Source organism: Trachurus japonicus, chromosome 4 (assembly GCF_045865225.1).
Source record: "Trachurus japonicus isolate A0001 chromosome 4, Traja_1.0".
In the NCBI taxonomy this organism is placed as follows: Eukaryota; Metazoa; Chordata; class Actinopteri; order Carangiformes; family Carangidae; genus Trachurus; species Trachurus japonicus.
Genome location: NC_140910.1, coordinates 7,620,911 through 7,647,803, shown reverse-complemented (window position 1 = coordinate 7,647,803; position 26,893 = coordinate 7,620,911). Strand labels below are relative to the sequence as shown.

Here is a 26,893-nt window from a genome sequence, read left to right as displayed (position 1 = left end):
AGGCACTGTAAAAACTAAGTTAATGTCTGACATCTGCGTAGTAAGAACTTCCCCTGCCCTTTGTCCCCTGCCACTGGTGTTAAAACTGTTGCCTGCTCACTTCCTATAAGAGCTGGTGTCAACGGCATCATTTAAAAAAAAAAAAAAATACAAGACCACAACCCATCTGTAGGTATTTGCACATTGAGTGCAACTAGGTTAAATGTCACCTCTGTGGGTATGAAAACATAATTAACTTGCAACTGTCACAATTTCCATCTTTATCTTTCTTACTGATGGAGAACAGGGCTTTTCCACAGAAGACTGTCTGACATCTGGCAGCAGGAAAAGCTCTAGTGTACATAATCAAATGACGAATCTGAGTTCCTCATAACGGCCTCAGCCTCTGGGTCCCGGCTTTGTGAATGTTGGTTCACTATCAGAGCTTAGTGCCACACTAAGCCGAGTTAGTCAAATGCATAAAGTCAGCTGCGATGAAGCCGACCCCAAACGGAGCTCTGCTCATCTTCAACCTGAGCAGATAATCAGCCAGCGCCATTGTACACGTGTGCCGATATGAAGTGCATTTTTGTTCGCAGACCGTACAATGTATCAAACATAAAGCCACGCCAACTGCTCTGATAGCTCTGCACACTTGGACTCACTACCTATTATAAACTTAGGACATGCTGGCAGCTTGCCCTCTTTTTTTTTTTTTTTTTTTTTTTTGCTTGTCGCTTTGCAAAAGCCACATGACGGCAGCAGGTTTTGATAATCAGATTTATCAAAGCAGCACTTCTGCCTCCTCGGTGGATTGTGCAACAGCTTCATGCCGTACTCAGTATTTTTGTATAAAACTACCAGCGATCCAGGTAGTTTAAGAGGAAACAGCTGGTTAGAGGCGTGTCGTGTAAGTACTGCTGCAGTCAGACCACTTCTTGGACAAATCACTTAATCATCAGTCTAATCATCAGCCAATCAGAAAGACAGGGTAGGACTCCACCTATTCAGTGAATATTGTTTCTCGACATTCCTGTTTTATGACTGCAGCAAAAAAGCGATATGTTGTTAGTGTGTAGTAAGAGTAATGATATGACTGCTTAAATGACATTAAAATGTCTGATAAAACACTGTATAATATAATTTATAGCTGTGTGCTCTCTTTACAACCCTCCCAGGCTCTTTCCTGTCCCGCCTCCTTGTAAACACAAGTCACTAGATGCGTTTTGAATCTGATGGCAGCTCAACATTCAACATTGCACTGAATTAAAAACCCTACTGTAGCACCAATACAGTGATTGATACTGACATCTGCAAACAAGGTGGTGGACTCAGCTTTTCCACCGAGTTGCATTGTGCCACAGACTTTTTTCTCACAGCAGATACTGTGAGTCATCATAGCAGGAAAAGCACAGGTGGAGCCAATAATGACACCTGCTTCTGATGCTTTGTTCTATTCGAGTGACCCAGATATCCAAGCATGCCTGTTGGATAATAAGCACAATAGCAGAGCCTGATACTGACTTAACAGAAGTGGAATGCAGCGATCACCAATGATATCGACCTGTGCTTTTTCATTACCTCCACTGCCACAGCTGCCTGTCTGTTAGCAGATAGAGGATATCTGTTTCTTCCAGATAAAACAAGTGTAAAACGGTGTTCAGACACCTGCTTGAACTTAACTCTGCTCAGCATCAGAATCCCTTGGTTAGAAAATAAAAGTTGTGAGTTGGTGCTTACTGCCGCATACGGTAAAACATGCAGTGTTTTCCATGGGAGAGTGAAGCAGCTTCCTCGAACTGGTATTGCTGCACGCCTCGCCTCGTTTCAACAGCAGAGTGACTGGACAAAAAGAGATGTAGATGTAGATGTAGATGTAGGTTCACAGACTCCTCCCAGGTCTCCCAGTCAACCTTCACTTGTGTCCTCTGACCTCTGGTTGTGATTCCCTCATCTTTTTATGGCTACATGAACAGACAACAGGTCGGTCTCAGGTTTCTGATTAAACAGACATGCGTCTCCTCTCCCTCACAGGTTTACACCCGACTTCACTTCATCTCGAGTGATCCGGGAGCTGAAATTAGTGACATGTGGAGGCTCTGAGTTTGTGTTTGTCCTGAACGCCTCCCTGCCCTACCACATGTTAGCTTCATGTGCAGAGACTCTGCCCAGACCGAGCTGGGAGGTGGAGCTCTACATCATAGTATCTCTCATTATGAGGTAAGTGTTGGCCTATGCAGCACTGCAGCACTAAAACATGATCATGTTACATTGTGGAAAAAAAACAAACTAACAGTCGTTGATTGTGTTTTTTTTGTGTGTGTCTCTGCAGTTCCATGTTTCTGTTGGTGATTGCCACGGCCTACCTGGAGGCTCAGAGCATCTGGGAGCCGTTCAAGAGACGTGTGTCTGTAGAGTCCAACTCCACCTTGGAGACTGGAAGACCATTTAATCTCAGGGACATTGTGCAAATCCACAGTGATTCAAAGTAAGTGAAACATGGAAAAGGGTGAGTCGAATCTTTCTTACAACGAAGAGTCACACATTGTTAAATAGATTAGGTCAGGTCAGTGACACTTGGATTTTGGAGCACCACGTGAACATTTAATTTACACTTTGGAGGGGCCGCAGGATCACAAGTGGTCAGCTCTGAGTTCACGTGCGTGTGAGTCCACCAGAGACGCATCTGAGATCCACTCTCTCAGAGCCGCTCTGGCCCACATGTGGTGAGACGCATTTTAAAACGGGTGTCGACTGACGCGCTCTCAGCTGACCGTTTGTGATGGGGTCACTAAGGAAACATGCCAATAGTGAAGTGTGTGTGGGTAACCACAGGCCACAGTTGTTTCCATGTCCTGTGCTGCAAACCACTAATTACCCCCCATCAGCTGCTTTGTTAGTTTAATGTGTCACCGGCAGGGAGAGAGCCATCTGACAGGCAAATTAGTGATTTCACCCATTAGGAGCAGCCTCTCCCTACATCTGAATAGGGTGGTGTGCTTCTGGGTAAAACTGCAGTTTAAAGCCTTTTAACAGACGTTCTCAGTTTGTATTCAGAGAGCCCAAGGTGATGTTCACAGAGGTATTTGTCTGAAGTGATCACAGCACAAAGATCTTCAGTTTAATGTAATAAGATGAGGAAAAGCAGCAGTCATCACATGTTTAGAGTCTTAGCTTAAAAGACTGACTTCATTGATTAATCAATTATTGACGTAACTACTTATTTTCAGTCAATTAAATCAATGAATCAACTTCATTGCAACTCTATGTGTCTTTGTAGCTTGGATCATGAATTCAGTGTCTGGATACAAGTTTGTTTTTTGTTTTTTTTTACATTTACACGAGACTGTGACAAGTAATACAAGATATTGTGAGGTCAGGCTCAGTGTGTCAGGGCATCATCATGGATGTTTTAGCATTTACTACAAGTGTTTAATTTCACTCATGTCACAATACACTTCGGTACAGATTAAATTCAATCACTTCTAGGAGATAGAGAGGAAATGGAGGACAGAAAAATGTGAATAGCATATGATATAGTAGTGAATGGATTCAAATAAAATTCATCCAAGTGTCAAAACGTGCAGTAAAATTTAAAGCTGGGGCAGGATTTGTTTTGAAAACAAAATATTAACTTTTTTAAAGAAAATTGTGTTTCCCATTCAGCTATCAACAAGGAAATGTCTGTGTGTTTGGGGCGTCTCTGTATGCAGCAGCCTGAAATGCCTACAGCTCCCAGTATCTTTGAACAATCAAATCTATGTTTTAGACAGAGTAGGGCCGGTCCTTCAACCAATCAGGACCAGAATAGATTTAACTGATCAAAGATACCGGGAGCTGTACCTGCCTACCCCAGCTTTAACAGACTTTTCTGTCATCGTTACAGCGACTCACCCCAGAGCTCCAGAGGATTATATGCGTCCAGCAACGGAGCAGCGCGGGCCGGAGGCCGCCAGGCCGGCCGCACCCTGTCAGACTCAGACAGTCAAGATAAGAGGTCCAGGATGGGCTTCAGCCGTGCACCTATGCAAGCTACTTCCTCCCAGCTGAACAAGGGAAGTGCAACCTCAGGCCAAGACGGTCCTCCAGCCGGCTGCCAGCTAACCAACCGCAAGGCTCGGAGCAGCAAACAGCTGGACCTCCAGAGTCCCACTTTAGCCGGGGCGACGCTGCCTCACAGAGGCCTCTGCCCTGACGATGCAGAATACGCCAACCTGATAGGAGCCATGGACAACGACCTCGACCGTCCAGACTCGCTCAGCGCCGAGACTCTACAGGAGCAGAGCTCTCAGTCCATTCAAAACAAAGGTACACACACACTCACACACACCGCTTCTCACAGCACTGAGGGCCTCTCTGAACGTACAGTACTCACACCCATCTTCTAACAAAAACCTGAATTGTTTTAGTCACATTTTCCTGTTCAAATTTTTACGTGTGCGCTGTCACTCAGGTTGGTTGCTGATGAACATTTAGCATTAAAACATGGCCACCTGACCTTTCCTATGGTCATTCAGTTTTTATCAATCTAGTCTAAAACGGCAATTCCCCTTTAACTGATAAAAGCATGAAAAGCTTTTTCTAGGTCAGCAGGATTAAGAAAAGGGCTTCACCTTGGTTAGAAGACGCAACTGAAAGAAGCTCGCTTTAACCACCGTGTCAGTTTGTTAGTGAAATTTTAAATCGCTTTATGACCATTGGACTGAGCTTTATTGTAGTGATACCAGACATTTCTGTATTCCCAAATATAATACATTCTGTCTTGTCTTCATTAAGATGTAAAAAGTTGGATTACAACTACTGCTTAATGTCGGCAATAGCATTAATTACACCTCTATGTGCCTCACTTCCTGTTGGGCCCACTGGCAAATAAAGCAGTGGAATGACATATTATGCTTCGCTGTAACTGAACCAAGCAGGAGCCTGTAGAGATGATAGTAGGGTCAAGAATCAAACGTTGCAAACCTGTATTAATAATACAACACATTATATCATAGTTCTTGTCTTCAGAGGTCATTTTTATTCTCATTTCTGTACTTTATAGTATTGTATTCACAAACAAACAAAAATAAATAAATTAATAAACCCTTATGTCTGTATTGTTTACAGTGTTGGAATCCAAAGGGAAGCTGCGCGGTAAAACAAAAGCTCAGAGGAAGAAGGAAGAGAAAGAGAAAAAATCAACAGGAAAGACTCAGGGAGACGAGCTGAAAGATAACCTGGCCGACAACGACGACAGCTCCTCCACCACGACAGAGACCTCCAACCCAGATGTGGAGACAAACATCAGAGAGGTAAATAACACCGTCGTCATGTCATCCGTCTCACATCAACTCTCTTTATGTTTGCGTCTGTGAAAAATGTGAATTTTCTTACCATGTGTTTCCTCCATGACCTCCAGGAACCAGTGAAAAAGAAAGGAAGGACAGTGGCCTCTGGAAATGTGAAAGAAGAAACCTCAAATTTCTCAATCAAACCCAAAACCAAGAAACAAGGAACCACAAAAAAAGAGACTCAAGTAGAAAAGTCCAGGTTAGTTCTGAATTAAAAATCACAGCTCATCCTTTTTTCTGACTGGTGTGCAGCGATCCTCCCTTTGACAAACATCTCTTGTCCTCAGTTCCTTGGAGCTGCCGTATGTGACGCCACTGGAGAACAAACAGCGCAAGAGCTTCACATCCAAAAATCTCCACCCTCTCGCCACCATCCCAAAGACAAAACCCCTGCAGAAGCAAAGATGTGAGTTTTGTTCTCCTTCACTCTGTCACTTTGCCTCTGGTTTTCAATAGCAGGTGTGTTTGACGCATTTGTTTTGGCAGTAGATGGGACTCTGGAGGACGGGCGTCCCTCTCTCTTCAAGCTCTTGCCCAGCAGCTCGGTGCCTGAGCCGGGACACAGCAGCAGCTCTGAGGGAGAGAAGGACTTTGCTTCTCCAGAGTGGGACGTCCCTCTTTCCAAAAACAGCATACGTAAGTGGAGACCCGACACCGTCCCATCCTGTCTGGAGACTGTCCCCCTCGCGCCTGTTTTAGATGTTCACTCTGCTCTCTCCTCCTCTCTTCAAGCAGAGGCAGATAGTCTCCAGCAGATCTCCCTCCAGACCATAAACGCAGACCCCTTCCTGAAGAGATCTGCCACAGCCGGGACCGGCTCCCCTCCACCCACCTCCCCCAGCTTACTGTCCCGAGGCACCTACAGCAGCGTGCTCAACAGTAACAGGTACTCACCTGCTCCAGTGCACAAATTCGTGTCACTTATAAAATAACGACGTCACTAATGGATCTACTTTGTTCAGTAATGAGAAATCAAAAAAGTTACTTGACTCAAGAAGTCCTGTCACGAAATAATACACCCGTTAACGGTTACGTGGTAAAGACACTTTTTTTTCCAGTCCATCAACTAGTCAGAAAAAAGCTGTTAATCTGGAACTAAAAAGTAGCGCAGTAATTACTTTTCCTGGTAATTAGTTCCTTTGAATTCAGTTACGTTTTGGGGAAAGTGCCCTTATCACTAATTACTTTTTGGGGCTGATGAAACATTTTGCACATTGTCCACTTAACCAGAATGCGATCAAAGAGCTCAGCTCCAGTTCTCCAGCATCATTGTCAGAAACTGTCACAACACAAAGTTCCTTTTAAAACTATAAATTCTGTTATCAATCCTTCGCACAACAGTAAATTAAAACCCTCTCCAGAATTGTAGGCTTTTTCAACAACAAAGTATAAGTTTGGGATAGAATCAATCCAGTACAAATGTTGTGTAAATAATAAGGTAATAGCAATCCAGCAGACTGCTGACAGTATTCGTGTCGGGTCCTTTCATGCACAACGATATTTAGAGGGAAAAAAAGGTCCGACAGCAGTTAAATGCTTCAATCGTTTGTACAAGGTGTTTGGACCAGTGTGTAATGAAATGAGTGACACTTTCACACGTCCAGGTTTTGTCTTTAAATCAGTGAACAGAAAAGTTGTCATTAAAAAAAAAAAAGGACAAACTGATCCTGTAATTTTATTGGATTCCTCTTGCGAGCTGCTGCTGCTGCTGTCGACTGGTTGAAATCCCTGGTGACACCTGCTGTGCTCAGACCAGGACCCACTGTTCTCCCATTCCCATGCCACATTCGAGGTCACATTATCTGCAAACGCAGGGTTCAATACCACCGTTATACAGACCACCAGTTTTGTTAAACTGTACTTTAACCCCACCTGAACCTAATCCAGACTCTTTGTGTTGTTGTCACGTGTCCTGCAGCGAGGGACACCAGAAGAAGGCCCCGGGGAATAAACTGTCTGCAGCCACTCCACTTCCAGGCAAAAATGGAAACCCCACTTTTGCTGCTGTAGCTGCAGGTTATGACAAAAGCCCAGGTAAACATGAAACCACCAACACTGACCCCCCCCAACCCTCAAACTGTGCACACTGTCGTCATGGTGATTTGTTTACACTAATGTTGCGTATGTCTCACCAGGCGGCTCTGGTCCAGGTAAAACTGACAGCCAAGGGAAGATTCTGGCACACATGACATCAGTGGAGAGTGACAGCTCAGACAGGTAACGTGAGAGAAAGACTGAACGTCCATCCAGACTGGACATCAAGACGTGATCCAGTTTAATGTCTTTTTTTTTTCCTCCTCACACAGCTCTGGATTGTGGAGTCCCATCGACACGACCAGTCCAAACTACCACAACGACAACTCCTTCTCTGCTTTTGGGCCCAACAACTCCTTCAACCTGACAGGAGGTAAACTGGCTGGTCACAAACAAACACACACACACAGGAATGTAGAGCAACTGGTGGGACAGTTAATGGTTGACTGGCTAAAGTGCGTTTGTGTTGGTTTTAGTTTTCAGCGGAATGAAGTCGTCCGAGCCTCAGCAGAGCTGGCCCGAGTTCACCACTGTCCCCCCCTCCTCCATCTGGGACATACCCAACAGTGACTCTCTGCGCCCGTGGCCCAGCAGCTCCGGCTCGCCCACCGCCCCCACTGCAGTAAGATCTCTGCTCTGCTGTCGATGCAGCTCCCGTCCCGTTCACGACACTATTGTGACGCTTCTCTTCTGTTTGTTTTTTAATTTTCAGTCACTCCTGGGAAACACCCGCAACCCCTGGTCTACAGCCACACCCTTCGGCAGCTCCATTTGGTCGACAAGCGCTGATTCAGCCTTACACCCTTTTGCCCCGACGACCAGCGCGACGACTCTGACCGACCTGGTAAGCAGCTCCGCCCCGACGCCACCGGCTTCCACCGAGATGAGTCGGACCTACAACCCGTGGAACATGTGGCGCCCCACCCTGAGCAGGCGTAGCTCCGAGCCCTGGCCGAGCTCCCCCGACAACGGCAGTTAAAACGGCACCCGATGGCACTTAACAGAGACATGTCAAGGATTTGATGTAATCTGTGCGCTGAATCAAATTCTTTTTTTAAAATCAGAGAATCCCAACAGAAAGCGACGTCACCGGAGACGTTTGGTAGCCCAGTGCTGTAGGTTACCAACCCTGCAATATAGTTCTCTGCAGCTTTTTATTCATGGGGCCAGAAATGCTAACTTTTATTTGGATTTGTTTTAACATGTGCCCCTACTTTAAAAAATGTTGATAGCATGGTATGCTAATGCCATTGCAGACATTTTGCTGATATAGAAAGGCTGGTGATGCTGCATTCCCTCTCAAAGATTGACATGGCGCAGAATCAGATCAGTATTAATGTTGAAACAGACATCTTGTTTTAAGCCATATCCTGTGTTCACAATCATTTTGCATCGTATTGGTTTCTTATAAACTTGGTTTGAAAAGTCAAATTTAGATGAATTTGGATTTAAATTATTGCGCTACACTTTTATTTGGCAGCAGAGATCTTTCGTAATCTTGACACGTGATTCTTGACAACACCATTGGCCCAGAAAGCTTCATGAACAGTTGTGTTCCCCATATTAAATGTGGGCTCTGCCCTGAAACTATCAAAGCCTTCTGTGAGTAAAAATTGGTCAAGTAATTAAGAAATACTTAAGTTTGAGGTTTGTATGGTATCCCTTTTTTGTCAGCAAATTTAAATAAAGGATTTCTGCAAAACATCTCATCGATCTCATCGTTGTTCTTTTACTCCATTTGAACAATCAACACTGTTGACATAGTTGTTCCGAGGATGAATGGATCTGTCCTGTTGATGACAGGCTGGTAGACAAGATGTACATGAAAACCTTGTGTGAGGATACATTTGTGCAGGAAAACTTAAAGCAGAAGTAAGTGGTCCGGTCGTTTTCGCTAATGCTGCATTCCAGGCAGGCTTTTGAAATCGTAAATTACAGCTTCAAGTCACAACTTACGACTTTGTAGCGTTCCAGGCAACCCACTCGTGTTTTTCCGACCTGTTTTACCGGTGAAAGTCACTATAACGGCCACTCGTAACTTCTGACCCGTGAACTCGTACCAGATCGAACTGGTACCACTTCACGGTTGGAAAAATACGAGTTTCCTTGAACGCACCATAACAGTCCTCGTCCCTACGTCGCCACATTCACGGCGTCCCTTGGCTGCACACACAGCCCTGCATGCCGTTCTCTTTCCTCATTGGATAAAAACTGTAGGATACGATAAATGTTTTCTCCTCGGCTCAGAGCAGAGCAGAGTGACTGAGAGACCCGTGTTTCGGTCCAAACACTCTATGTAAGTGATTGCTGTCGGAAGATATAACTATTTAAGACTTATATTAACACAAATATATCACTTACTTCTGCTTTAAGTCTGAGGTTTGTATTGATGTAATTTGTCAACAGACTTAAGCCAATACAGCTAAATCTTTGAACTTATTCTGTTTAATATTGAAACACTGATTTGGCAACAAAAAAAACTGGAGTATATTTTTTACGAAGGATCACAGGAAGAAAAGAGAAAACATTAATAAAAGCCTCTGCTCCTTAGTCTGGAGTTTCCACTGGAGGAGGATGGACACTGATAATTATTCCCTCATTTGTTCCTTAAAGAGCATGATTCAGTAGTTTGAGTTGATACCTGGGCCCAGTTGTTCAAAAGTAATCTGATCAGATTTTGGATAATGGATTGGATGAAATCTTGAAAATGGGTTGTTCTTGTTCAAAACTAAAAACGGATTCCGAGCTCAGATTAGATCACGTTATCCAGTCTTGGTTTTAATCTGGATCAAACCCTCAGTTTGTGTTCAAAACTTTTTAGTAGGATTGGGATAACTTTGAGCCAAAAAAATCTGGATTATTCTGATCCCAGCAGTTTGATGGGTTTCAGGAACAAAACTTGATTTAAATTAAATTCAATCTGGTCAAATAAACAAACATTTATACTACATTTGATCTACATTTCGCACCTGATTTTCAAATCATTACATTGATAAGTTAATAAAGTAAACGTTTGATTATTCCACAAATTAAGAACTTTTCTCCAACTACTGGATAATTAAATTAAATCTGAAGTTTGAATTTGAATCACATGGAAAATCTTCACCATGTATTTGACTAATGTACTGTATATTTGCTTATTTTCATTATTATTTAAATGGCCAGACCAGATGGGGTCTGGCCATTTAAAAGACACTGAAGAAACGAAAAACACCACAGAAAACAATACATGCTGCTGTTCTGCCTGGTTTTCTTTTACAGACCTATCAGCCTTCAGTGTGACATGCGTTTTATTATCCGGATTTGGTAATCTTGAAAAGTTTGTACCTAGATCAGACTGATCCAATCCAACTTTGCTTTGAACAACTATGATAAAAGTAGGACGGATACATGATCCTGGATTGCAAAACAAGGGATTTCAAAATCTGGATCATTTTGATCCAGATTACACCTTTTGAACAGCTGGGCCCTGGTGGCTGAAGGCCACAGTGTGATTCACATCATAAAAGTAGTGTAGTGAACATTGTGTCTTCACCTGTTGTTTCTCCCGACATGTATTTTCCATGAAAACACCAAAAGTTATTTATGACGTGGTTGTCTTAGAGACTCCATCAGCAGCTGACTAAACTTGGCAACATCACATTTAGACATAACAAACACATTGTGACTCTTGTTCAACTTCTTTGTGCGATCCAGCACCATCATGCCGCGACACATGGAACCCTGCAGCTCCACGCGAACGGGACACTCGATGCTCTCCGTCACCACGCTGCCGTCGATGCAGGCCGCCATCGCATAGGCGTCATAAGAGACGAAGCCGGGCCCAAAGTACACATCCCTCCTGGTCTTCATGGCCTCTTTGGAGTAGGCCCAGCAGTTAGACGTTATGGTCTTCATGAAGCGTGCAGCAGGCGCATCCTGATTCATCAGCTCCTCAAAGAACTCCTGTACAGGTGGGATCAATGAGATCAGAGCAAAGAGAGGCAGGGTCATGATGCAGCTCTGCAGCTCTATTCATCTTACCCATGTCAGTGGGTTTCTGCACGCGTATTCCCACGATGCAATGTGTGTGGTGCACAGGAACTCCTCAAGAACAACGTAGGCAGCTTCTGGGTCCATTGCAAAGTTAAACTCTGCACATGGCGTCAAGTTCCCTTTTCCTACAAAGACAGAACAAGTTATAGTTACACACACCTCAGTGTCTCACATAACACACACTCTGCAGTCATGCCGTGGTTTACCTTCCATGTTTCCACCCATGATGTACAGATCTTTGAGCTTTTGGGGAAAGTGTGGATCCAATCTGACCGCCAGCGCCAGATTAGTAAGCGGGCCGAGGGCCACCAGGGAGACCTGCGGGAGGAGGAGGCACGTTTTAGTAGCACAGCAGCAGCAGAGGGAGCAGAGACAGACCACAGACAGGTTTCTTTCTCACCTGGTTCTGGTTTTCAGACACCAGTCTAATCATCGCATTGGCCGCATGCTCCCTCTGGATTTTCTCCTGCCACTGTGGATCTTTGTCTTTAATCACATCTCCAAGCCCATCTCCTCCAAAGTGGTCACTACATGAGTCTGTACAGTCTCCAACCAGAGGACCAGCACAACCTCGAAAAACTGGAATCTGGAAAAAAAAAAAAAAAAGTCAGTGGGATTTGTTGACAGTTAAGTATAATTAACTCACCCTCTGCTGCAGAATACCAAAGTATAAACCCTACTGCTCATCTATCCTTATTACTAAATATAACCATTTATTGCTTTATAGGTTATATATTTACTTTGTTACGAATTTAATTTATCTTTTAATAAGTTTAATTTAATATGTAACATGGTCCATGTTGTATAAACAATTAGTTTTCTGTCACATTTTAGTTTTTGGACGCCCTGGGTCATTTCAGTCAATATTACTCCACCATAAACTCTCATCATGACCCCAACGTCTAACGTTAGGAAAATGAGCAAATATAATAATGCCAAACATGGTAGATCTGGAAAACCACTCTGCTATCTCACAGAAGTGACCCACAACGTCACTGTGCCTTAAATTTGACTTCCTGTTCCCAAGCTGTTATGTTTAGTATGGAGCTGTGGTACTGTGTGTGTGACTGTGCAGTTGTGTTATTGTTGGATTGTCATTAGGGGTTTCTTTAAATAAAAATCTATGTTTACAGTTTCTGTAAGCATCATCTTGCTAATACCAGTAGCATGGGATCAGTAGTGGGCGTTCATAGAGGGCACTGTAAAGCCACTCACTGGCTTTACAGCTTAAAAAATTGTTTATATCAGAATGACATTATTGAAATGAGAAAATGACACATCAATATAACTTTAAATAGAGCTGTACAGTATAAAATAATCTGTATAGCTAATAATAATAATAACAATAAGTGTGTATTTTGCATTTTCTTTCCTATAGGCCATGTTCCAAGCATGCAATATTGAAAATTAGCTTCCTCTTGAACTGACTGATGTGTGAGTGAATGACCAATAAAACAATAGGATACATAAGTCAAACAAGACTTCATATAATGGATCTAATATTTGTGTTGTAAAAAAAAAAAAAAAGGGCAGTCATGTAATTCTTCCTGTTAACATAGGACACACTCTCCATGATCACTTCCTTAGTGTTATTAGCATCAACTGCTGATCCACTGATCCAGACCAGCAGATGGCAACAGAACGACAAAAAGGCCAGAAACAGTAAAGCAGAAGGCTGAACTGTGGGCACTGGGCTGCTTCCACTTCTCTAAGTGGTTGTGTATTCCCATGGCTGTAAATCTACCACAGATGCAGTGAGTTGTTAATGATTGAGCAGAAATCTGACTCTGACAACCTTGTTAAGATAATATGTGATTAAACACCGGCCTCACACCTAAGCATCCTCAGGGTCAGAGGTCAGCAAAGTGAAGACTGTTGATTATTACCTATCCTGTCAACACTGGTTCAAACAGTGAACACTATCGTTGACTACAGCCACATTTGTGCCTAAATGAAATACAGATGTGGTGCATTTCTAGAACCGTCATCAGAAAACACAGGCAGACCCTGTGTAAGGAAATGGTCAAAGCCCTGTTATAACAATAGAAGGTGCAAAAAGGTCAAATTTAGAAAATCTATTCCTGAATAAATGAGTGTAAAAGATGCATTCATGATCAATTTGAGAATGCACCCTGATTCAAAGATGGAAACTAGTAGATAACTTTAAAACAAGATAATTAAGCTGTAAGATTTTTATTCTTTTTAGGCACAGGATCATCTGCATTGAGCACAGTGTAGTGAACTCACCCCCTCACGCTCACAGACAGAGAGCACCCTCAAAACGTTCTGACACACACTCTCGACGGCCGCGTTACCAAACACACAGGTGACAGCCAGGATGTGAAGGTGAGGCGCTGCCAGCGCCATCATGATGGCCTGAGCATCATCGATGCCGCAGTCTGTGTCGATGATCACCAGTTTCTTTGCCATGGTCTGCTGTAAAAAAACAAAAAACAAAACACACATATAAAATTTGGCCTGTTGGGTTAACAGGCAGGAAGAAAAGGAGCAAGGCTTTCCTCATGCAAAAAAAGACTGGGGAAACCTTTATTGAGATGGCTATTTCATCGTGAAACGCTGTGTGACGTTATTCAGAAAATTTGAAAGCAAAACCGTGATAAAGTGATAAATGCAACAATGTTACAACTTTCAGCTGCCCAATCGAACCAAGTCCTCTTGGTCAGGTGAGAAAACCCACTGGACAAAACAACCTTGCACAACTGCAACACTGCACTGACCGCAAAAACAAACACAAAAAGTACGTCACCTGACCATTTCGAGGGTAACATTACTTCAGGTCAGTCTGAATCAACATTTCCGAATCGTTGGCATATCTTTAAATAGTCGGGGTATAATGATATACATTAGACAAGTTATGGTTTTTAGTTTCGAAATGAGTGAAGTGGCCACACTTACCCAGGACGCAACAGCAGCGACTGCTCTGGTTGGTTTGAATGGAAACTGGATTCTGTTTCCTAGAGGGGTGTGCAGCCACTAAGAAAGTGAAATCTGTTTATAAAAATAATCCTGTAAAATCCATTTTGAACATATCCGATAATGTTAGTTTTGATACTGCTGTTTATTTGACTGTTTTCTATGAAATTATCAAGGTTTTTATTATTATTATTATTATTTAGTGGCCACCCCCGTGTGCTACTCAGCGTGGTACAGTCCGGCGTCTAACCCGCACACAGGAAGAAGATACGGGTCAGGAGGACGACGTAACGGGACCTTTGTGGTTCATTTTTAACAGGTCCCAGGCTAATGAACACCGAGGTGTAATGGTGTTTTAGTAGTGTTAGGTTTCGCCAACCCTCTCCGCCGTTTTGTCCCGCGACATTGCGCACGGTATGATGGGAATATTAACGTAACAGCGGGGCGTGTTGACATCGGCTAACTACAGTGCAGCCCTGATGTAGCTGTGTTCATCTGGACCAGAGCGGCTTCACAGGTGAAATGATAGTTAATGTTCAGAAATAAGAGTACACTTGTAATGGGTGACTCACCACAGGTCAAAAGTAATGTTGTCTGGTGCTCTTTAATGTCGTGGGTGGTTTAACCAACAACACTGAGGGCTGTGACTTTGAAAACCCTTGTCCAAAGATTGTTTATGTGAGTCCACAGTGTTGGGACTCTCAGTCCCCCCCCCCTTCCCCCCAACCCCCCAAACATCTTCCTGTTCTGTTTCTAAAAATGTCTGTCCTTTCAGTCCCAGAAGAGACGGCCATCACCTGCACACCCAGCCAGTTCTCTCACCCGTCAGATACAATTGGCTGTTCAATGCCTAACACATCAGAGGGTCAAGGTGCAACAAAGCAGTCAGGGCCAGCAGAGCCATCAGGGCTTCAGAGGACCACCGATGGGGAGGAGGACCACGGTCTGCTCAGCTCCCTGGCCCGGGATGCTGCCAGGGTGAGGAGGGCTTCCAGCGCCGAGCTGCACCTGCCCTGGACCTGCCCCGTCACACACTCCCGGGAGAAGTTCTACACCGTCTGCTCTGACTACGCTCTCCTGAACCAGGCTGCTTCGGTGTACTGTCCCCCCAACACGGCCAGGGACGTGGGCCAGAGGAAGCAGGACGATGGGCACCCGCTGGTGAAGCCCAAATCTTCAGCTGACTTCAGCATCGGTCAAACTGGAGGGGCCCATGTGGGATCGGACGGGGACTGTGACATGGAGGAGGTGTCCTCTGCAAACACTAAGCCCATTCTGGCCTGGGAGATTGATACAGCAGACTTTGATGCTGTGTTGACTAGAAAAACAAGAACAAGTGAGTAAACAGTCAGTCAGCCTTTGGTGTGGACTTAAACATTTATTGTCAGAAAATTATGCTGATGGTTTGGTCATGAGCAATAATTTAGCTTTAAAATATGAAAGCATTGGACCATACACTACTCACAAAAAGTTAGGGATATTTGACAAGAATATTCCTATAAAAAGTTCTTGCTACAGTGATATTCTATCATGAAAGCCTTTTAAGTAGAAAGATGCAATGGTCATTTCTTTAACTCAAACAAAAGCTTATAACAGTAGTGGCTATAGCACAACAAAAATCTCAATGTCTCAAATGACAATTGAACCACTAAATCAGACGTTGCTTGTGATTTTTGTGGTTAATCACCTTGTTAGAGAACAGCATGTTATTCAATAAGTACTGAAACATTGAACAATTGGATGTGTGCATTCAAAAGTTTAGAGAAGGTTAAATTAACTTCAACTGTAAAGGTTATAGTGCATTTTAGGTGCATTCTGAAATTTAATCCAAAAGCCAAACATCCCTACCTTTTTGTGAGTAGTGTATGCCTTTTTTATTGCTGGTCACTTTAAATCCTGGCGTATCCCATAGTGACTAACACTGTGTTTCAGGCAATGTGAAGAAATGCAGCACCAAGAAGATGAAGTCATCAGACAGACCAAGCAGAAATCTGCAAGATGTGCCCCCTCATGCCTCACTGGAGGAGATCAAGCAGAGAAAAGTGCTGGACCTCAGGAGATGGTAATGTCACATTTAGTCCCTCAGCAGTTTTAAAGAACATACGCAGCATCTTACCTGCACCTGTGGCAGTGCTCTTTGCTCTCTAACATTTTCACTACACAATAATAATGCATAGATAAATGAAGAGGCTCACTGTGGCACATAGTGGGAGTAGGAAATCTTAAAGGGATAGTTCAACATTTTGGCAAATTGGCCCATTGCCATAATCCCTATAGTTGTAGGAGCAGGTTTGTTACCTTTAATTGTCGGTGCGAGTAAATTCATGCAAAACCGCTGATGTGCGTTCCTGTCGAGGGCAGTTTTTCGGCAAGCAGTCTCTGCATTTGCCTTGAAAACAACTCCGTCTCGTAACGTTCCATTATTATCTCATAGCGTGGTGAATGTGCAGGTCACAACTTGTTCACCAGAGCGTTTTGGAGTTGTTGGATTGTGTATTTTATGAGTTTGATGAGGGAAACCAAGAAATCCCATCAGCCTCCATAGTGTAGCTCTGAGCAGCTTGCAGCTCTGCTCCGCCGTTCTAAAAATAGCTTGCACCGACAATTAAAGGTAACAAACCTACTCCTGAAACTATAGGGATTATGCCAATGGGCCAGTTTGCCAAAATGTTGAACCATTCCGTTAAAGCCCCTGTACAGACTTTTCATTTAGTGTTGATTTTGGCGGCCCCTGTGGATGAAAGCGGCAGAATGAAGACTGCATTTCCCACTGTCATGAAGACGTTTGTCTGGCCGGCGCGTGTAGATTTGTTTTGGAAACGTCGGAAAGAAGATGGGACTTGCTTTTTTTTAGCAGCATAATCGTTTCGTCAGTGGTCCGACCCGACCATGCCTTCCAGAGGTATAGAATTAGACTACTTAGAAATAGCGTATCTTCACACTGATGGGCTCATTTGCTGTTTTAGGTAACAGAGACACATCAGCAGAAACCAGAGACTTTTGCGTATCCAGTTAAAAGCTCCGTACAGGGGCTTTACATGAAAATGCTCATACTTTTGTTTTGTTTTTTAAGTTAGAAAAGAGAGTGTGATTTTCTGGCACTCTTGGGTAAAAATAAGAGGTGTTACATTATGTATGTTGTGTGTAATCAGTGTACACTTTAAAATACTGGAAATGACAACATGACATAATGAATGTCAATATATTTAAATCTGTGAATTTGTGTATTTCATCATGTCTCAGGTATTGCATCAGTCGGCCTCAGTACAAGACTTCCTGTGGGATCTCATCTCTGGTGTCCTGCTGGAACTTCTTGTACAGCACTCTGGGTGCAGGAAGGTGAGCAGCTCATGGTGTCTGCTGTCAGATTTCATGTGCACGCTCATGAGACAGTGACGACATGGCCACTCAGTTGAAGTCGGCCCAGTCCCAGTGGGTGTGAGGTGTTGGAAGCAGCAGTGAGAACTCACCTGCTGTTACATCTTTAAGCAGTTTTCACACGTGAACATTCGTGTGGAGGTGGTTTCTGTCTTTCATTGTCAGACCAGCAAGTTATTAAGTTTAATCATAAATACATCTTTGTTCTTGATACGCACAGTTTAAATAATTGCCATTGCACCACTTTACAAAAGTGGGAAGAGCCCAGCCACCATGGTGCTGGTCTGGATTCTGGATGAGAGGCAGCAGTGTCATCTCAGGATTTGACAAGGTAGCTTCTGTCCTCACAGACTCTGCAGCCGTCAGTCAGCGTGATAAAAAATAAAGGCGATGAGATGCACCCTGGAGGTTAGACTGTCCCCGTTACAGCTCTAGATAAACGCTCTGCAGTCTGTCAGGCAAGAAATATAAAAGTGGATGATCTGTGAGCGAGCTCTTCTCCATCTGCTATCACTTTCTAGTAAGTCTGCATTTATTTGTGTTGCTAGTCTTCCACCCATCTCTCAGGAGGAGGCTCTGCATATTCTGGGGTTTCAGCCGCCGTTTGAAGAAATCAAGTTCGGTCCTTTCACTGGGAACGCCACTCTGATGCGGTAAAACAAACTGCTCCCTTAGCCCTGCGTGAATGATCCCTCTGCTTCAGGAGGTTTATGCAGCTGAGTGCAATCAGTACATCTCTCTTACAGGTGGTTCAGACAAATCAATGACAACTTCAGAGTGCGAGGCTGCTCCTACATCCTCTACAAACCACATGGAAAACACAAGACAGCAGGAGAAACAGGTGAGTCCCTCAGCTGTCGGCCCTCGCCTGTTCGCCTGCTCCGTAAGAGCCCAGGCTTAAAAGTGATGTCTGCTCTGATCTATTTAGCTGAAGGAGCGCTGATGAAGCTGACACAAGGGCTGAAGGATGAGTCCATGGCCTACATCTACCACTGCCAGAATCACTACTTCTGCCCAGTGGGCTTTGAAGCCACCCCGCTCAAAGCAGCAAAGGCTTATAGGTAGGTCACATCACTGCAGTTTTTATTATTGTTAACAATGGGTTATTCGAGATAACTCCACCCTCAAAACACCTTTCTTACGTTGTATTTGTTAGGTAATCATGCTCCAATTTTTAGTTCCAGTCATTTTTTCTGATTGATTCCTGTTGTTTTTTTATTTTTTTTTATTTTGCTTCTTTCTGTTCATATTTCAGCACATTTGACACAGTTGCAAAGTGTTAAAACTAACCACACTCCTATTCTCTGCTCAAGCCAGCTTAGTTTGAGGGTGTGCGAGCGAGACCAGCCTGTAGGATGGTATAATATCTGTGAATGTGTTACAAAGTGATGTATATTACACACTCCCTTCAGGGAACAGTGTTTACTGTGGAACAGAATAACTTCCTGTATCATCACATTGGGCTTTGTAAATTAGCTGAACATTTTACACACACAAGGCTTTACCACACTGAAGGAAAGATATTATTAGAATTACATGACATCAGACTCTATTGAGATTTCTAAGCAGTGTTTATGTGCAGCGAGGGACATCGTGATCACTCTTGTTGTTGTTTTGTTCAACTATCACTTTAAAATTCACAGATATTCAATTTACAATGATTTGAAAGGAGAATTGTCATTTGATAAAACAAAGTACAAATATAAATCTGTTTTAAAAAAAAGGTACAAAAAATTATTTCTAAACAAGTATATGGAAGAGGAAGTATGTTAACGGAGGATGATGAGGGATAAATCTATAAATAGAATAGTGTTGATTGTTATATTGTAACTAACTTAGTGTAGGGTATATATGGTATATATTTAATTATGGGGATAGTTTATATATATATATATATATATATATATATATATATTCATATTTATAAGGATATGTATGTAGTATATTTTTATTTTTGGAGTTATATATTTATATAGGTATTATGTATTATGTAGTAGTTACAACTGAAGAATAGTTAAAAAGGGGTGGGAAATTAATTAAAACTTCTTCCTACTCCTTTTCGAGCAATGTGCAGTGTTTTGTTATGTCTTGGCTCTATTTTTATTTTTTTAAATTTCTTTTCTTTCTTTTGTATGTACAAATAGTTACATATATTTTTTTATACATGTTCGAAAATAAATTCGTTCATTCATTCATGACATAAGAGACACAGGAACACGTTTGCCACCCGTATTTGCTTGAAAATGGGAAACGGGATTAACCTCTTAACAAAATACTGTAGCTGCTGCTGAATAATTTTCTGTTGATAAAAAAAATTGGTTAATGGACTTGTTTGGGAGCTTGTAAAGTGATGAGTGTTGTTCTTTCAAAGGGGCCCTCTACCTACAAATGAAATGGAGCATTGGATCCTCATCGGGGAGCCCAGCAGGAAACACCCAGCTATTCACTGTAAAAAGTAAGTTCAGTTTCTGTGCGGTCTCTTTCTTTAATCAGCACTGTTTGTTCAGTTGAATAACATGAAGCCTCTTTTTAGATGGCTGGACATAGTGACTGACCTCAACACGCAAAATCCAGAATACCTGGACATCCGACACACAGAGAGAGGGATTCAACGCCGCAAAACCAAAAAGGTTTCCTCCTCTCACATCCGACCATTTAAAAGTTGGTGTTTGAAGACACAGGACAGTACTAAAACACTAAAAACACGTCCCCTTGGTTCACAGGTGGGCGGCAATCTGCACTGCATCATGGCCTTCCAGAGGGTGAACTGGCAGAAGCTCGGGCCCTGGGCTCTGAATCTGGAGAACTTGCGCCACGACTTCCACCACTCCGGCGCCGAGCGGGCCCACGGACGCGTCTCGGAGGACACGGAGGAGAGGACGTCGAGCAAGCGCCTGGCCCACCTGGGACGCTCACACAGTATGGGAAGCCAGAAAGACACCAGCTGGAAACGCCTGTCCAACACCGCGGAGTACAGACAGAAGAGCTCCCCGGACAGCGACCTGGAAGAAGACATCACAGACTGAGGAGCTTCATCAGCACATACAGTGGGAGGACAAAATAACTCAGTACAGTAGCCTTAAGATACATTTAAAGAACAAGTCTGGTATTGTTCTGTATTTTACTCTAAACAAACGTCAAACCAGTCAGTACTCTGACACCTCCACCCTGTCTGTTACACCTAACTCCAGACCCACTAGTTCCTACTGACCACGTAAATCTTAAAAAGTACATTACATATGTAGTTTAATTTAAAACTATGCTAAATAAAGTCCTAACACAAGCTGCTGTAGCTTTTAGTAAAACAATATTGAAAGAGGAGTAAATGGTGAACTATTTGTTTGGGACTATTTTCTACGGTGGATAAATACACAGTTACAGTAGTGCTATAGCAAGGATTTCCTGCAACATAATAATGATATTAGTGGGATTATCTCAAAAACAGTGTGCGACAGTATGGCTCACTGATCTGTGTTTAATATATTAGGGCATTAGACGTAGAAACACCAGGCTCTGGACTCACATGTAATGCTTTTAAGATGCATTCATCGCTGGTTGTGGCATTTTCATGGGATTTGTTAATGACAAGAAAAATATAGAATATCACCAGACTTCTCCTTTAATGTTGCTGAATTAACGCCAGATTTAGATTCAACCCATCCGTCACTGAGAGGCTTGCGGCGAGGGTCCGTCCGCTGTTCCCCTTTGTCCTCATCACATTTGAAAGATTTCAGTTTTGCCACGTTTATGTCACTGGACGAAGCCTATAGACTGCGACTGATGCACCAGCACAAACACACAGCGGCAGCTACGCAAGTGAGCCATATCAAGATTGGTTATAATTTAGCAGCGAGCGACAGATTTATTAGTCATCCGACCATTACTGATTTTGTGAGTCCGCCTCCGAGGCAGCGATGTTGACAAACCACAGAGGGCAGACGGTTGCTGCCTGGATTTGCTTGAGCATCAGTTTCAAACAGTTAAGTGTTAAAAATCATGATGACATATTGGAGGACGGAAGAAAACTTCACTCACAAAGAGGAACAGCGGACGTCCAGCCGTGGCCTCAAGACGTGACGTTGCGCGAATCAAAACTTACACAGCTTTTGGCGACATGAGCTTCAAAGGGCCACCGCACTATAAGGTGTTAATTTTATTTTGTCCACCCATGTATTTAAACCAAAAGTGGGCGATTAGGTGTTCCTACATGTCCCAGAATACCGCAGGATTAATTCCATGTCATTGTAATACTCATCACAAACATGTCTCTCTGAATTTCATTACGTCTCTGTCACATTGTCTTTAGGTCACTGCGGTGACAGTGTGTGCGAGTGCTGCTCATTACCTTCACCTACTGCTGTCTACTAGGAAACACACGACAATGACACATTTGCTGTAAATCGTGTTCGACGACATTCAACCTCCATACTTCATTGTACAGGTACAGTAAGTGGGCTTGTGTTTGCACCTGACGTACAGTGGTTAGTTCAGTGGAAATAACCGTCCAGTCCAAAGTGTTGTGAAAGCAGCTGACTTTTTGTTGTGCTTCGTGAAACCTACAGTGAGACCGTTGTCTAGATGATCCCAGTTTTTTAACAAAGACAGCAGCTGTACAGAAGTGACCATGGAACCCCCCCATTCACCCAGAAAACAAAATGTGAACCACAGAAAGTGAAGACTGCATGGTTTAGTTTCATGTTTTAGGTACAAACGTGACTCGTTCTCACACTTTTGTTTGCACCTTTGTGCTGCCATTTGTCTCTGATCCGACACAGATGTCATTGTGTACCCATGTGGATTTGATGTAGTGGTTTTATTTATTTATTTTACAATAAATTAAGATTTTTATAAGCTGATGATGGAACAGGCGTCTTTCTTTACAACAGTCACAGTTACATCTTCAGTCCGGTCACACTGCGGAGCCTGGAGACGCGCTGCTTCCTTTCAGCTGCTGTCGTAGCTCGGTTATGTCTGCAGGACCAACGCGGCAGCAACCTCCTGATGGACACAGAGACTCGTCACAGAGAGTGATGACCAACAAATGAAGACAGAAGGGAGAGGAGTTCATTTTTACCTATCAAAGCAGCACCTTGCTTCATCCACGTACGACTGAGTTCAGGTATTGACGCTGATGTTTTGCCTGATGTTAACCACCTTTGTATGAAAACAGGAAGAGTTAGTTGTGTTAAGTCTCTTACAAATCATGTATCACTTGAGTTAGAAGTGAGAAGAAGCTAATTCCCCACATTGCTCCTGATGTAAAAAAAAAATTCATAAATCTTTTTTTTCACATCGTCATTTTTGGAGAAGAAATCACAGCTCAACCTCATTGTTAATTTGTCACACTGGATCTTTGTAACAGGACCTCAATAACTGAAAATGCACAGTAGATGTGGAAGTAAAATGTTCCTTCAGCAATTAAAGGGATAGTTTACCATTTTGGCAAATTAGCCCATTGCCATAATCCCTATAGTTTTAGGAGTAGGTTTGTTACCTTTAATTGCCTGTGCAAGCTATTTTTAGAACGGCGGAGCAGAGCCGCAAGCTGCTCAGAGCTACGCTATGGAGGCTAATGGGATTTCTTGGTTTCCCACATCAAACTCATCAAATACACAATCCAACAACTCCAAAACGCTCTGGTGGACAAGTTGTGACCTGCACATTCACCACGCTATGAGATAATAACAGAACGATACGAGTCAGAGTTGTTTTGAGGTAAATTCATGCAAAACAGCTGATGCACGTTCCCGTCGGGGGGGGTTTTGGGCAAGCAGTCTCTGTATTTGCCTTGAAAACAACTCGGCCTCATAACGTTCCGTTATTATCTCATAGCGTGTATTTGATGAGTTTGATGAGGGAAACCAAGAAATCCCATGAGCCGCCGTAGCGTAGCTCTGAGCAGCTCGCGGCTCTGCTCCACCGTTCTAAAAATAGCTTGCACTGACAATTAAAGGTAATGAACCTACTGCTAAAGCTATAGGGATTATGGCAATGGGCCAATTTGCCAAAATGTTGAACTATCCCTTTAAGTTATACCATAACATAACAATACCAAACACAAGATCTGGATGCTGAATTCAAGGGCTCACACTGTCCTGTTACACAGCAGATTTGCAAAGTGTTAAGCAACATCTCTTTAAGAGGTTACGTTGGCATGGCGACGGAGAGGAAGTGAGCACAGCAGCTATTGAAGTTGTGACTTTATTCCCGAGCATCCACTCACCCTCTCTCAGTGTCCCAGTCCTCTCCACTGTTGGGGTACACCACCCAGCTCAGGTCTGGGCTCAGCAGGGACGCAGCAGAGTCCAGCAGCGGCTCCACCACGGCCGGAGAACAGCAGTTCACTCCTACAGCCACCAGCTGTGTGCATCTGTTGGCCATCTGCACCGCATCTGTGAGGGGGCTGCCGTCTGATATGCACCTCCCATCCTGACAAAGTTGAGTAGAGTTACATTGATACACTATAGTGCATCTTCACTAATTGCACCCTTTGTATTCAGTGGTTACCTTACAGGAGAAGGAGAGCCAGGCTTTAGAGCTGGGGAACTCTCGCAGCAGCTCCACCAGGGCCTCCGCCTCTTTGAGACTTGGGATTGTCTCAAAAGCAATAAGATCGGCTCCTGCTGCTGTTAGGCAATCAACCTGAGGCCGATGCCAAACTTTAAACTCCTTAGAAAAGAAAAACAAAGACACCCGAGACCTTGGTAATCATGTGATTACAGATCAAAGTCTAACACATCAACAAACATGTCAAAAACAGATCGACAGTCTGGTGACTGACAATACATAGTGACTTCGGTGTGGAACCTATCAGCCTCATAGTGCCTCCTGCCCGTCTGTCCACCATGGGGGCCAGAGCCTTAAGCCGCTCTGCCCCCCGTCTCTGGAACTCCCTCCCCCCAACACCAGGAACACGGACTCATTTTCTGCTTTGAAATCCCGTCTGAAACCTAACCTTTTAAAACAGGCCTCTCTCTAACTCTCATTGTTCACCCTCTGCATTCTCATTCTCATTGTTGACCTTTGCTGCTGCAGATTTCTGATTTTGTTTTACTTCAGTTCTGCTTACTACCTTACTTTTACATATGCCGTGTTTTTGCACTTTATATTTACAGTATATAGGTATTGATTCTACTGTACTACTGTCATTTATCTTTCTATTGTTGATTTGTGGTTGTGCATGATGGATTACCATTCCTGTGTTGATGATACTGTGGTTTGTGCTATTGTATGTGTCTGTTACAGGGTTTGCGTCATTTCTATGTCCTTGTCTACTGCAAAACTAGTTGCTTCATTAGATTGTCTTATTTCAGATTAGTTTTATTGTTGAAGTGTCCTTTTACATTGTCTTTTTTAAATTGTTTCTGTCAGGTGACCTTGAGTGTCATGAAAGGCGTCTCTATTATTATTATTATTATAATGTTGAGAGCCACTCACCTGTATACTCATCTCCTCTGCATAAGCCCCAGTGTACTCTGAGCCGTTGTGCAGAAAAGCACCGTACGGACCAACAGAGCCGGCCACCAGAGGATGTCTCTGCCCTGAAATAATCAAAATCAAAACACAGTGAAACAGCTTCACAGTGCACAGAGACGGCTCAGCTCAGAAAACATCAGTGAGCAGCTCTGTACCTGTTGGATGACTGTCAGACACAAATCTCTTCACTGACTCTTTGGCCAGTTGAACTCCAGACATCAGCAGCTCTCTGGCGCCGTCAGGACTCATGTCCAGGTGAGAGATGAATCCTGGGATACTTGCCTGGTATGTAGCCGTAGTGACAACATCAGCTCCACTGAGGAGGAACCTGCGGCAGATATTCAGATTTTGGCTCCTACATTTGATTATAATTTCTCCACAACCAGACTGTGATATGTACATATCTACATGGGCTGACCTGTAATGAGCATCGCCTATGGCCTGGGGAGAAGTGTGCAAAAGCCTGGCACTCCACAGTGGATCTCCCTGGTTGTGTGAGACACACAAAACAAACACAGACATTTCACTCTACTTTTCAAAATAATGTATTTGATATGAAAATATTTATCCTATTTGTCTCTATCGAACACTCATTAAATGTCTTAAAAATAATCAGTTAACAGTTCACCACAAGGCACAAGCATGTTGATTAAGTTTTGTGTGTAAACAATATGTAGATTACTTCTCAATATGTTCACATAGAACATATGTTGTGTATTCATATAATGATGGCAGTAAGTTTACTCATATAAAACTAGAGTATTCGATGCTCACATACCAGATGGTGTGTACGCTGCATGAGGCATTTCAACCCTAACACTGAGGAATAACAGGTACAAACTGACATTCACAGTCATGGCCTCTGGCTCCACCCAGAGCCTCCAAACTGCACCAGCAGCAGAGGGATACAACTCTTCCCAAAGTACTGTAATTACCCTAGTTTAGAATTGTACTTGAGTATTTTCATTATCATGATACATTTTCTCCACATGACAGCTGTAGTTTTGGTACATCAAAGCACCCAACTGAATATAAGTTGAGTTATATCAGTTTTATTTGAACAAGACTACAAGACTGACACTGAAAGGCGAGTTGAATAGATGCACCACTTCCATTCTCATTGTTTTTCATATTAGCACAAATCCCAACTCAGGTTTGGCTGGAAGCACAGTCTACAGACTAAACTAATACCACACTTTCAAATTTAACAGCTGTCTAATTGTGGTCAGTTAGTTTAAAGTAGTTTCAGTGAGAGTCCACCAAGTAAATTTAGATAAAGTTACGAGCCCAGTATTTAAGTGTCTGCATTTGAATCGCATGTGTAAACTAAGAATCTCTATAATTGCATGATAACACTTAATTCATTTCTTGTGCTTCACCTGTAATTTAGCTCCTTGTGCTTCTAGTTCAGTAGCAAGTCCACCATCCAGGATTAAAGGCCCATCATCTCTCATGTAAGGTCTTAGACGAGAACCCATGGAGGAAGACTTTAATTAAGAAGCACTGACGTTATTTCCAATAAAGTACGACAGTACCTGTGAATGGTAGCCTACACGGAATACTTCAGACTGTTGTTGTTGTTCCGGGTAATGGGGACGGCGCAAATGTTGCGTTTAATGCCGCTCGAAACTTTAAAAACACAGTGATTCTCATCTTCAGAATTAATATGCCGCCACTAGATGGCGCATTACACAATGGCTACAAACATGACTACAATGACTCAG

The 26,893-nt window shown here is 43.1% G+C and overlaps 4 protein-coding genes across 12 annotated transcripts in view; 2 read left to right on the top strand and 2 right to left on the bottom strand.

Annotated features, from left to right (window-relative positions):
* tmem131 (transmembrane protein 131) overlaps positions 1–9,050 on the top strand; it is a 28,574-nt gene extending 19,524 nt beyond the window's left edge. For 2 of the 8 annotated variants that reach the window (XM_085773670.1, XM_085773666.1), the window contains exons 29-41: positions 2,014–2,199; positions 2,312–2,467; positions 3,866–4,287; positions 5,089–5,273; positions 5,381–5,511; positions 5,600–5,718; positions 5,802–5,948; positions 6,048–6,198; positions 7,231–7,346; positions 7,448–7,529; positions 7,619–7,719; positions 7,823–7,968; positions 8,059–9,050. In XM_085773670.1, coding sequence (XP_085629796.1) covers positions 2,014–2,199; positions 2,312–2,467; positions 3,866–4,287; positions 5,089–5,273; positions 5,381–5,511; positions 5,600–5,718; positions 5,802–5,948; positions 6,048–6,198; positions 7,231–7,346; positions 7,448–7,529; positions 7,619–7,719; positions 7,823–7,968; positions 8,059–8,325 — 2,209 coding nt within the window. In that variant the 3' untranslated portion in view covers positions 8,326–9,050. Of the gene's footprint in view, positions 1–2,013; positions 2,200–2,311; positions 2,468–3,865; positions 4,288–5,088; positions 5,274–5,380; positions 5,512–5,599; positions 5,719–5,798; positions 5,949–6,044; positions 6,199–7,230; positions 7,347–7,447; positions 7,530–7,618; positions 7,720–7,822; positions 7,969–8,058 lie in introns of all 8 variants that reach the window. The other 6 variants (XM_085773668.1, XM_085773664.1, XM_085773669.1 and 3 more) reach the window with 3 other exon arrangements.
* A 1,763-nt stretch (positions 9,051–10,813) lies between these two features.
* Positions 10,814–13,831, bottom strand: LOC146988385 (inosine-uridine preferring nucleoside hydrolase). The gene is made up of 5 exons (XM_085773672.1): positions 13,629–13,831; positions 11,782–11,967; positions 11,588–11,699; positions 11,370–11,506; positions 10,814–11,291 (listed from the first exon to the last, which is right to left on the bottom strand). Exons 1-5 carry the CDS (start codon positions 13,809–13,811, stop codon positions 10,926–10,928), a joined length of 984 nt encoding a protein of 327 aa, XP_085629798.1. The 5' UTR covers positions 13,812–13,831; the 3' UTR covers positions 10,814–10,925.
* Positions 13,832–14,570: 739 nt separating this feature from the next.
* On the top strand, positions 14,571–22,544 carry LOC146988384 (basic immunoglobulin-like variable motif-containing protein). 2 transcript variants are annotated; one of them, XM_085773660.1, is made up of 10 exons: positions 14,571–14,832; positions 15,097–15,651; positions 16,248–16,377; positions 17,559–17,654; positions 18,242–18,346; positions 18,440–18,534; positions 18,622–18,754; positions 20,065–20,148; positions 20,227–20,323; positions 20,417–22,544. In XM_085773660.1, the coding sequence occupies exons 2-10, from the start codon at positions 15,162–15,164 to the stop codon at positions 20,717–20,719; spliced, it is 1,533 nt and encodes a 510-aa protein (XP_085629786.1). In that variant the 5' UTR covers positions 14,571–14,832; positions 15,097–15,161; the 3' UTR covers positions 20,720–22,544. The 2 variants fall into 2 exon arrangements, with proteins under 2 accessions (XP_085629786.1, XP_085629785.1); XM_085773659.1 differs by having other exon boundaries at positions 14,599–14,832; positions 15,091–15,651; positions 20,417–20,921.
* On the bottom strand, positions 21,830–26,756 carry LOC146988383 (uncharacterized). Its single transcript, XM_085773662.1, has 8 exons — positions 26,549–26,756; positions 25,588–25,655; positions 25,325–25,497; positions 25,131–25,234; positions 24,201–24,362; positions 23,917–24,122; positions 22,768–22,847; positions 21,830–22,691 (listed from the first exon to the last, which is right to left on the bottom strand). The coding sequence occupies exons 1-8, from the start codon at positions 26,645–26,647 to the stop codon at positions 22,603–22,605; spliced, it is 981 nt and encodes a 326-aa protein (XP_085629788.1). The 5' UTR covers positions 26,648–26,756; the 3' UTR covers positions 21,830–22,602.
* Between the last annotated feature and the right edge of the window lie 137 nt (positions 26,757–26,893).

Excerpts from the sequence above, each read along its gene's own strand:
- LOC146988385 (XM_085773672.1), bottom strand. The coding sequence starts at position 13,811 with ATGGCAAAGAAACTGGTGATCATCGACACAGACTGCGGCATCGATGAT. Across the intron at positions 11,968-13,628 it reads CTGTCTGTGAGCGTGAGGGG|ATTCCAGTTTTTCGAGGTTG; the intron begins GTGAGTTCACTA and ends TTTTTTTTCCAG. Across the intron at positions 11,700-11,781 it reads TGTCTGAAAACCAGAACCAG|GTCTCCCTGGTGGCCCTCGG; the intron begins GTGAGAAAGAAA and ends CTCCTCCCGCAG.
- LOC146988384 (XM_085773660.1), top strand. The coding sequence starts at position 15,162 with ATGCCTAACACATCAGAGGGTCAAGGTGCAACAAAGCAGTCAGGGCCA. Across the intron at positions 18,347-18,439 it reads GGGAACGCCACTCTGATGCG|GTGGTTCAGACAAATCAATG; the intron begins GTAAAACAAACT and ends TCTCTCTTACAG. Across the intron at positions 18,755-20,064 it reads AAAGCAGCAAAGGCTTATAG|GGGCCCTCTACCTACAAATG; the intron begins GTAGGTCACATC and ends GTTCTTTCAAAG.
- LOC146988383 (XM_085773662.1), bottom strand. The coding sequence starts at position 26,647 with ATGGGTTCTCGTCTAAGACCTTACATGAGAGATGATGGGCCTTTAATC. Across the intron at positions 25,656-26,548 it reads CACAAGGAGCTAAATTACAG|GGAGATCCACTGTGGAGTGC; the intron begins GTGAAGCACAAG and ends TCACACAACCAG. Across the intron at positions 24,363-25,130 it reads CAGAGGAGATGAGTATACAG|GAGTTTAAAGTTTGGCATCG; the intron begins GTGAGTGGCTCT and ends TTCTTTTCTAAG.